General features: G+C 47.5%; 2 protein-coding genes across 2 annotated transcripts; both read right to left on the minus strand.

Annotated features, from left to right (window-relative positions):
* Nucleotides 1-713: 713 nt before the first annotated feature.
* Nucleotides 714-2,703, minus strand: SCGB1A1 (secretoglobin family 1A member 1). Its single transcript, XM_026117781.2, has 3 exons — nt 2,420-2,703; nt 1,262-1,446; nt 714-952 (listed from the first exon to the last, which is right to left on the minus strand). Exons 1-3 carry the CDS (start codon nt 2,616-2,618, stop codon nt 929-931), a joined length of 408 nt encoding a protein of 135 aa, XP_025973566.2. The 5' UTR covers nt 2,619-2,703; the 3' UTR covers nt 714-928.
* A 3,755-nt stretch (nt 2,704-6,458) lies between these two features.
* On the minus strand, nt 6,459-9,992 carry SCGB1C1 (secretoglobin family 1C member 1). The gene is made up of 3 exons (XM_064513521.1): nt 9,915-9,992; nt 8,694-8,884; nt 6,459-6,790 (listed from the first exon to the last, which is right to left on the minus strand). The coding sequence occupies exons 1-3, from the start codon at nt 9,964-9,966 to the stop codon at nt 6,767-6,769; spliced, it is 267 nt and encodes an 88-aa protein (XP_064369591.1). The 5' UTR covers nt 9,967-9,992; the 3' UTR covers nt 6,459-6,766.
* Nucleotides 9,993-10,934: the final 942 nt, after the last annotated feature.

Genomic DNA, 10,934 nt, shown 5'->3' on the forward strand with positions numbered 1-10,934 from the left:
TCCTCAGAAATAAAAATTCTGAGTAAGCAGAAAGGGCTTCACACCTTATTTAACAAATGAAACAAAATTGACCTCTCTTCTTTTTCCAAGTGTGAAAAAATGTATGGCCTGGTCTGAGTTTTCTGAGTGGTGCTCTCTATTTTTTGATGCCTTACAGAGAGGTCTGTATCATGATCTTAACGTTAGAGGGAAGCTGAGAGACAAAGGCTCTGATTTCAGTTGCTTTGACCTCTCTGTTAGGGAGACAACAGCATCCTTAGAAGCTCCCGATCTCTTCCAGTGGGAGTGGCTGTCTGTCCGTCTGCCTCTGCAAGCAGTACAGGGTGTTTATGGTGACCAGGCTTTCCATATAGATTTCCCTAGAGACAGATGAAGTGACTTTTTCCAAAGTCACCCTGGTAGGGTCAGAGCAGCAGTGAGAATAAACTTAATTCTTCTGGTTGCATCTGTAGCGTTGAAGTGTTTATACCTATGGTTTAAGTTAAGTGCCGGAGTACAAAGGGAGAGGTGTGGGACAGGCTGGACCAAGCATCTGGCCCAGATGTTGTGACCTTGTGCTTATGGATTGGTTTTGCCATGCTGTAAGTTTGAGTCAAATCTCCAGCTGGGACAGCAGGAATGAAACTATCCATATTGGAAACGATTTTACTACCTCATTTCTGAAAGCAAATACTGTCTTCAACCTAAAAAGGCAAATGCGAGGCTGAATTGCATTTGGTTTATTGAAACATAAAGTGTAAGCAACAGGAAAGCATCATAGGAGGTTGGCAGATAATTTATAGTGATTAGTCACTAATCAGAGAGAAGAAGAAGAAAATGAAGAGATTCGGTGAGCAGTTCTTCGCTGTCGGCAGGTGGGTATTGGCAGGTGTCAGCTGATGTTTAATGTCCTCCCAGCTCCTAGGGGATCCCTGGAATTATGGTGCCTTCAGCATTCGGCAAGTATGCGAGACTGAAACAAAGATTTAGAACAAAGTTTACAAGAAGAACAGAAATGTGAATAATATTTTTCTATTATTCATATTATATTCACATTCAAAGCCTCCACTTTGCTGTCAAATTTGGCCGAAACCAATCCAGGCGTTTAAAGTTTTGTATTTACTATGCAGCATGTATACCCTTCCTCTGTAATGTAGGCACCACCATCATTTCCTTATCCAACCAGCTTTAAAAGGGTCAGCTTAAAACACTTCCAGCTCCTTTCACCTAACATCCTCGCATTTTGGATCTAAGTCTCTGATAGCGAGAAGAGAGAACTTACCACTAAAAAGGCAAGATGTTCTTTATTTTTGACCGACTCCTGCACGCATTGCTTTAACTGGAGCTCAGCTGCTTTCATGACGGGCGTTGTGGCGTATGGAGACACGGCCTCCATGTACTCCTCAACAGACCCACTGAGCAGCTTCGTGGCCACGTTCTGGATCTCCGGACAAAGCGAAGCTGTAGCTGGAATACGAGTAGAAAAGAGCCGAGCTGGGCAACATCGCAGTGAACCAAACTAGTCTGAATACCCTAATAAAATCGAAATAGTTATATGACTTATTTTACTGCTTGAGTATTTACAGCAACTGTGCAGGCCTTGCAGTGAGGACAACCGGACGCGGTGTGCGACTGTGCTACCGGCGTTCTTGAGCTTGTCCGAAACCCTCGGCAATACTGTCCCTGCACGGTTAACTCAAAAGTTGTGCGTGCTGAGAAACTTCACAGGAGAATTTTTTGGTGCTGCTGGTTTAAAATATATCTATATATTTAGGGGAGAAGAGATGGGGCTATTGGCATACTTGGCAAATAGCTTGCAAATGGAAAGCACCCACCACCTTATAAAATTTTTTTAATTGAATGCTTTAGTTGGAAAGTTGCCGAATGTCTCACTCCGTATTTTTGAGAACTAGTTGTCACCTAGAAGGTCTTACTCTTAACTGCATTTTAAAATAGTGCTTTTGGTTGAATGATGTAACATTCAAAATGGAAAGGGGGTGAGAAGGAGGGGTTCATTCTAAGGATTCCTCCTGTGTCTTGTTTTTGTTTTTAATTTCAAGAGTTGAACTGAAAAATCTATTCTTTTTTTTTTCCTTCCGTTACTCCGGAGAGCAACTTTCTGGTAGTAAATGCCCTTTTAAAGCCCCCTCAATTCACTAAAGTGATTCTTAAAAATTCCAGTTACTCAGTTCACATTTACATTGCAATCATCAGTGCCGGAGCCATGATGTCCTTCCTGCCCATACGACACCTTCCTGCTGTCGTAAGCCGTATCTTTCAAGCTCTTAAAGGTTCAGTAGGTGCCTACTAGGTAAAGCCAAAGAGCAAATTAAGAAGAATTGGGAAGAATGGTCTTATGACCGTAAACCACCATGGTCGAGTCTTGAAGGACTGTAGGGATTCATTAGCAAAGGGGTGGATTAGAGGCAGCAGTACTTACCCGAGTGGCAGAAAACCGCCACGGTGGCCAGCACTAACAGCAGTGCCGGTCTCATTCTGGAGATGTCCGCTCGCCGTATATCAAATATCAACCTGGAAGACAAACTGAAATTGCTTTGGGGCCATGTGTACAGAGCTCTCCTATATATAATAGACAGCTGTGTCCGATCCTGCTCCCTCCGGCTTACACGACCGGTCATGTTGCTTCATTAGCATTGGATCCTGGTGGGCAGGACACGTGGGAAAGTGCCAACGTCCTCCCCGCAAGAGCAGCAGGTCTCCCTTTCCTGCTAGGTGAAGGCACCGTACGTAAGCTGGGGTACGGGCTGCTGCGCCGCTGACCTGCGGCATTTCGAAGGGTGGGGTGTAGAGACACGGGAGCCCTTCAAACAGCATGTGTGCCGGCAGAGAAAGGGGAGGAGAAGAGGCTAACAGCTGCCTTGGTGAGAAACCCTGCAGCTAGGATGAGCTGTAGGAACACGCAGATGTAGCAGATCACTGAAAACAGGAAAATAGCCTAACTAAATAGCCTAAAATGAGGGACTACCCTTCCTCTCTTCCTATGCGTGGCCAGTTTGGCCAATGCTGCAGGGATCCTGGCTGGCTGTCAAGCATCCTCTCCCTTCCCATCCCTCCTGCTTGCCCAGAGTTGGGGTGCTCACGTGAGAAAGGGGAGAAGTCCCGCCGCACCGTCTGCCCAGAGCGGGAACCCTGAACCCGCCAAGTGCACTGCTAGCAGATGCAAAAGCTGACGTGAAAGCACTGCTTTTAACAGGGAGCAGTGGGACAGCAAACTGGAAATTACAAAAGCCGTCAGCAAGCCGGGTAGCTCCAAACGTTAGAGTCCTTTTTGCACGAAGTGATCGCTAGGAGATGCAAAAAGGAGCAGTTCCTCCATAAATGTCTGTATGTCTGCGCAGAAGGAACGAAGGGGTGCCTTGCAACCGTGTTTGATAACGTTGGACTGTTTGAGGTAGAGATGGGCAAATAGGACGAGCTGGAGAGAGAAAATGTTAAACCTTTCCTAGGACAAAATCATTTCTCTCGCACTAACATTCTGGTTGATCGTGAGCTCAGCCACGTTTCCTCACTTTTTGTTTGTCTGCTTGCCTAATTCTGTCCTGTCAACAGTTCGGATACTATCATTAAAAAATACAAAGAAACTGTAAAAAAATCAAAATCCTCCAAAGGGTCTTTGTGTGGATAGATTCCGTAATGCAAACGTTTTTACTGGCCGGCAACAGTAATCCGGATTTGGCTTATGCTCCTTAGATATTTGAATGTTTGTTATTCTTTCTATGCAAAGATCTAAATGTCAAGGATGGGTTTTTTAAGGCTGGTTCTGACTGGCAGGGAATCATTAGTGTACACCTTTAAACTCCGGTTGCAAAAGTTTTAAGTGCTACTGTAAATGTTTGGTTTGGACTAAATTTCTTGCGGATTTTCCTTTTCTTTGAGTGAAGTGGGTGCTTGAGGGGCTTTTTAAAAAATTCCTACCACTTGTCAGATGGGAGTATTTTGAATCCTCCTCTGAGAGCTGGAACTGTTCCTACTCAGTGTTCATAATCACTCAGAGACGAGCTCTCCTAAAAATGATCACGATTTCTTTAGGGGGAATGGAGGCACGTATGAATTGGGACATGACCAGTTTCTGTGGCAGATATAAAAATTAAGGCAAGATATCCTGAGACTCATGCAGGGTCCTCTCATGCAACTGTCCTTCTTTTCACGTTTCATTCTCGCTCTGCAGGCTAATGTGATAATTGCAGAATATCTCTTGGTTTCAGGATAAGAAAGCGAGAGGAGCTGGCTGGCACTTTTTGTTCAGATCCAAACTTACGGTGGTTTCCCCGGTCGTTGTCCTGTATTCACCTTGCATTTGTGTGTAGGGACACTGGTGGCGAAATTATCTCCTCCCGTTGGAAGTATCATCAACTGGATGATAAGGAAGGAGAAGGCAAATGTAAGTTGAAGGAGTCCACAGAGTGTGTGCACATACGGTGTCCTTCCCTATGAGTGCAAGTCCTGTATGACCAGATTCCTAATTCCTAAGTCGCTTTGGTGTTTTTGAAAATATATCTTTTACCCATTCCTTTCCACTAAATTGTTCCCACTTATATTTTTACTTTTGATTTCGGAGAAGAAATGTCTAATTCTGCTTCATAGCATCGCAGAATAGTTGAGGCTAGCAGGGACCTCTGGATACCATCTGGTCCAACCATCTGCTCAAGCAGGGTCACCTAGAGCAGGTTGCCCCGGACCATGTCCGGTCAGGTGTTATTTCCAAGGATGGAGACTCCACAACCTCTCTGGGCAACCTGTTCCAGTGTTCAACCACCCTCACAGTAAAAAAATTTCTTCTACGTTCAGACGGAGTTTCCTGTGTTTCAGTTTGTGCCCGTTGCCTCTCATCCCGTCGCTGGGCACCACCGAGAGGAAGATTCGCTTGGGACTAGCAGGGGTCTCACCTGGTGTGTCATTTTTCTGATTTTTAACAAAGCAACAACAACGGACGTATTTCAGATTCCTGGAACAGACAGCATCGTATTCAGTTCTGCTGATTGGAAGGAATTGCTTTTAGTAAATGATTAGTTTCTTATTTTCCTGATTCCTCTGTTTGCCGAGAAGTACATGGACATACCCTTCACTCTTTTTCGAGCTGCTGAACTTGCTGACCCTAATTTATTTCTGCTAGTAGCAACGCTAATAGTCCATATGGATAATATACTTAAATGTGGTGCTTGTTAGTGGTGTTCAAATCTGCTGCTAGGCAGCTCCTGTGCTCAGGGCAGGTTTTTTTTTTTAAATAATTGGGCCGAACTGGCAGAAATCTGGATTCAGGTGGCTCTACCTGTCTCCAGAAAGACCTCCTGTGATCCTTCGGCAAGGTGGCAGGGCCCTGGCCTTTCAAGGGCTGATCTGTGCAAAAAAGGACAAATGACAAACAACTCGGCCCTTGCCGATGTTTGCCTTCAGCCGAGAAGATATTTTTAACTCATGCTACGTTCTTGCCAGGGTGGCTTCTGCACCCGCTTTGGAAAACAGCGTCTTTGTCATAATCAAGTGCTGCTTTTTCTCACTCTTAACACTGAGCTTGGTCCTGTCGTTGAAAGACGAGGAGCGGTGCTGACCACCCCAGACAGAGGGATGTGGATCTAGGTCCACCTTACTGCACACGGTCCTCCCGTGAAGTTCAGATTGTGGGTTAACTAAGCGGGAACAGCTCTGCTTTTAGGGCTGTATAGCGGCTGTTAAAAATTGTTCTGCTTCTGCTCTTTGGCCCCTACCCGGAGCCCTGGGGGGGGGGGGACCCCATGGCACGGGCAGCTGGGGCAAACCTGTGCGGCGGAGGACCACCTTCCCTGGCTCACCGTCCTGCAGAGCAGTCTGCATGGAGACGACGCAATGGTTCATTCCAGAAAAAGGAAACTATATCTTCCCCAAAACCTTATTTATGAGTTCGGGTGGACTCAGTACATCTAGAGTTTGAAGCTGAAGAGCAATAGAAGTAGCGTGGACAACGTGCAACGAGTTGTCCAGGGAGCAATGTCCTTGGGCACGTAGAGGAGGAGACTGCCCGTTCTGGGGTTTTCCTCCGAGACTCCTCCGCGAAGGGGCAGAGAGCTTCGGGATGAGGTGCACTCATGGCATCTGCCCCGGTTTCCCTTGGGAATCACCGGGCAACCAGCTTTTAGTGGGGGGTTTTGCTGCAGTCAGGCACTGAAATATCACCTCTCCTCCAGCTGACTGCCTGTGGGCTTCCTGGGGATGCTTGAAGGACCAAGAGAGGGGTCCAAAGCTGCTGGCTGTGTTCAGTCAGCGCTCAGCAGGTTTGGGATCATGTGCTAGCAGAGCTACTACATTTATTACGATGGTCTGCACTTGGGAAAAGTTGCTTAGACTGAGGACTAGCTTCCCTGGGGTCATTCAGAGTTAGACTGCTGACCCACGAGTGTGTGCGTAGGGGGCTGTAGGTGGATCCCTGTAACAACGTTGTCGGTTTGACTTCATCAAAACAAATGCCGTTTTGCCCTGACAGCAAAAAGGACAACCAAGACCTTTATTTATAAAAACGGGTGACAGAGATCATTTTCAAACATCATCCGAATTTTCTGTAAAGCTTAGATTTGACCTCCTGAGAAATGCAATCTGAAACACCCGGGAAGGCGACACGGTGCAGGATTCAGCACGTCGAGTCCGGGAGAGCAGCTACCGGTGTCCTGGGTTGCTCTGGGTTTTGTGGTGGCCGTTTTCCCAGAGGTTTTGTATCCCAGCAGCTGGAAGTCGGGGTGAAGCGTTGTCAGTGACTGGGTGAAACTGCAAAAACCCCGAGGAATATTTTGCCCCTTTAAGCCTCTGTCCGAACAAGTTTCTGGAAGAAAGGAAAAGCAGTGAATGTAGCATGCCAAAATGCTCCTAAAATGACCATATATGTTACAGAGTAGTTTTGAAATAGCAATGGCATATAGTACGCTGACAGCAGAAGGTTAGTTTAATCAGCTGGTAGGTTGGGCTACAGTTTCAGAGAGCAGCATAAGGAAAATAAGGGAAGTCCTGGAGATCCGTGTAATAAAAAGATCCTTTCGGTCAATGGTATTTTATCTTTGGCAATAACTTCGGCAGACTTCCATCTGGCTGTGTGTTGTGTTCCTGCCTCTTAAGTGTGGCATTTCGAAAAAGGCACCAGGCATCTGCGCCTCAGCAGTCGTGTTGGAAAAAGGCAGTTTAAACAGGGATGGTTACAGTAAGACTTCAATGGGGAGTTAGTGAAATCCCAGAGCGTTTACCCAGCGGGGCTCTCACCGAAGCCAGAAGCAGCTGACCCTGCCTCCCGCTTCCCTACCAGCCCCAAGAGGAATTCAAGCTTTGGACGTGCTTGGACGTGCTTGCAGGAATATTGCAGTCTCCCCCAATACCTGCTGTATTTTGCACCTAGCAGCTGCAACCAGCTGAAACAAAGAACAAAAATTGCATTTTCACCTGCAAAGGCCATGGTAAAGAAGTAATAAGTGATCCTGAGGACTTGTTTTCGTGGTGTGGCCAGAAGCAAGCTGCTCGTTCAAATCTATGGTGGTTACTCCAGGAGCAGCTCCAGGACCGTGGGCCCAGATTTCGACCTGAGCTCCTTAGCCCCTCTGGGGATCTCGGGGCTCAATCCTGTAGCACTAGGTCAGCTAGAAGGCAGGGCCTTAACTCTGATTTCTCACCTTTGCAGATCAAAAGCAGCTCCAAAACTGGTGCAAGTAAGATCAGCCTTAAGTCCTGCAGTGCTAGTGACCCAGCCGTGGCTTTCTTAAAATAACGGAGTTTCATTAGAATTGGAAGTTCCCAATTCAAAATTAATATTAAAACACGGACAAGCTTTTAAAAATATACAGCTGCGGACAAAAGCCAAACATGCACGTGATACGCGAGCTATATACTGAGCTCGTAGCCTCTGGCACAACGTAGGCGAGGACAAAGGCTTAGCTAGTCTCGCCTGCAGGTGCTCACGAGGTCGGCACGTATTGTGAATCCGTGTGCAAACACCAGCAAAGGGCAAGCGTGTCGCATAGGCCCAAATATCGCTTGCTGTTGCCTAAAGGTTTTCTTTTTAACCTTGGCTTTATTCCTAATAAGACACCTGCATGGAGCAGATGCTTCTCCAGCCAGGGAGCTGGTGTCTCCATAGCAGGTCGGTCCCGTTAAGGGATCTCTGCTCCTTCCCCTGTTGCCCCATTACTCACCAGCAAACTTGTCCGCCTGTTCTGCTGAGTTTTATATGTATTAAAAGGAAGAAGCAAGTCATTAGCGTTTCTCTTTTAAGGGCAAGTTCGTTTGAAAACTTGCAGCTTTGTTTTCCTTCCCATTCACACGGTTTTCTACCCATCTGCTTTTGATCGTATTTCTGGAAGACGATCGGGGCAATGTAGCCGAGTGCACTGAAAGCCTCTGATTGCATCAATTCTAAACAATATGAAAATTCATCGTTTTCGTCGTAGGGGCCTGCTTTTGCCTAACGATTTTGCAAAGTGCTTGGAAGTGTTGTGCCAATATGTGCTTCCTCTACAGCGGGACTCCCTGTTTTCGTAAATAGGACCAAAGGCTTGTTTGAGGCTGTTGAGGGAGTCGGAGGCAGAGCTGGATGGTGACAGCTCTTCTTCCCCGCGGCCCCCACCTACGCTGAGGCCAAGGGATGCTTCAGTGAAAGTATCTGGATGCTCCTTGTCCAGAATCTGGCACAAGGCTGCACAGTTATAATCATTGGTTTCATAATAGTAACGGGAATTAATTACCAGAAGGTTGACCAGGGCCTTTACATGCTCGGGAGAAAGCTCGTCAATGCATTTCTTCAACGCAGTCAGAGCAGCTTTGGTCAAATCATCGATTTTGTACTGAGAAATTGGCCCGGCATACAGCTGTTCAAGAGAGCCTTCAAGAAGAGTCTGGAGAAAGCCCGGGACAACCTCATGAGCCGAGCCGGCACCTGCCGCACGAAATGCAAAGTGGTGAACAACCCTTTCACCGGTCCAGGTGCGGTGTCTTCATAAATATCAAGCCCTGCCCCTTAACCCCCTCCACCACCATAACGAAATACGAATTTCCCTTCGTTTTTGCAGGACGTGTTCTCAGCTTGGCAGTTTTTTACGCTTTCACAGCAATGGATGGCAACTACAAGAGCTGCGCTGTGGCACTGGTGCCCCGGTGAAATCCCACAGTCCTCCGATAACCCTTCTTCTGCCTGATCCTCAACCCCGTTATCTTCTCTTTCTGCATCCAGCTGCATCTGTGGCTTCCTTCCTGCTTTTTGGTTTTATTCGCTTGTCACCCGTGTTGTCGGCAGCATTCAGTAATTACATTTTTTCCTCCTGTCCCTGGAGCTCTCAGCCTTTTAGATGGAACTGAAAACGTTTCTGCTCTCGTCATCTCCCTCTCCTTCAAGTGCAGAGCTTGCTGCCGTCTCCTGTTGTCACCTACACAACCGCCTCGAAAGGCTGGTTTTGCTCCCCCTGCTCTTCCTCCAGGGCTGCCCGTGCAATCTGACCTCCCCTCCGTATTCCCTCTGTGTGAACTGTCTTGCTTTAACCATTGAACTCAGATTTAAAAATATTCATCAGCCTGCTAAATCCCTTCCGTTCTAGTAAAAATCTTGGGTTTTTTCCTTCTTTTATTATGGCCCCGTTGAGGGCCACTGGCAATCCATTGATTCAAAGGGGAGCCCAGGGTGAATTCGTTGAGCTGATCATCGTATTTTAGAGCCCAGATTTAGTCGGATGCACCCTGCTCTAAATACCTAAGTGAAAAAACCTAAAAACCTTAGCGGCCCTCAACAAGTTGCGGCGATTAGTATTTGCTTTGAGGGCAGGTGGCTAAATTTCCCTGTTGTATCTCCAGAAGTCTTCAGCGGGAACCACGATGGGGTTATTTCTGCCAGCAGGGACACAGCTACAGGACATCTAAAAGAAAATAATCCCCCCCGTCCCCCTCCCTTCTTATTTTTAACTGGTAAAACTTACCGAGGGAGCTGCAAAGTACAACAGTGATGAGCAGAGTAACCGCCAGCTTCATGATGGAGGGAGCCGTTGACCGTGTGCCGCGCGCGAGGCTGTGACGCGCAGTGAGCTGCTGGGATATATAGGGGGGCAAGGACGCGGTGCTGCCGGGAACGGTGCCGGCGGGTCACGCAGCCTCGCGGCGGCTGGACGCAGGCCATGATTGTTTAGGAAGTGGGCAGATGAAAAACGCGGGTGACCTCCGCTTTCGGGAATTGCCCTCGCTGGACCTGGAACAGCGAACGCCACGCTCCGCTGGCGAGAGGTCGCGCTGACATTATACGTGGCGCAAATGGGGTTTGAAGCCCAGCACGCCGGGTAGGATTGCTCCGTTCTCGCAAGCGGCCCGACTGCAAAATTGGCCGCCAATAAACTGCATCGAGCCATGTTATTCAAGGCATTTATTCCTTTCAGCCTTCTGAATCTGATTTCGTGCAGAACCGCTGCCACTTTGCCCGTATAATTATCGTTCGATTGTGTTCCTCGCTTAGCTGCTGTAATTCGAAGCATCATGATCAGTGGCCGTCCAAAAAGATAAAAGAAAAAGAAAAGCAAAGTGATGCATGAATGAAAATAACCATCAATTAAGGAAGAACATCCTCAATAGCTGGAAACACGGCTCTATGGCATTTTAGCTGCTTCTCAGCCAAGTGGGCAGCTTTGCTGCGGAGGCATGGAGATATTGTCTCCATAAACTCTGAACTGGCAGCCGAGCAAGGTATGCTGATGATCTTCGGAGTAATATCACAGCGTCCCTGGCTGAAACTACAGCAAGTGAAACAAATTTTTAAGGTAAAAACGTAAAGAATGGTTGGCCAGCTGAAGCTACCTTCAGTGCAGGTGGCTAAGCCTGGAGGTACAGGCCTCATTCTGCTAGCTGGAAGCTGGAGAAGATCGCTAGGCTCCTCAGCCCGTTGGGGCTCACTCAACCTGTTTGGGGGAAACCCAACCAATTCCCACTCTCCCCTGCTCTTCGCAGGGCTG

The sequence above is a fragment of the Dromaius novaehollandiae genome, chromosome 5 (genome assembly GCF_036370855.1).
Source record: "Dromaius novaehollandiae isolate bDroNov1 chromosome 5, bDroNov1.hap1, whole genome shotgun sequence".
Taxonomy (NCBI): Eukaryota; Metazoa; Chordata; class Aves; order Casuariiformes; family Dromaiidae; genus Dromaius; species Dromaius novaehollandiae.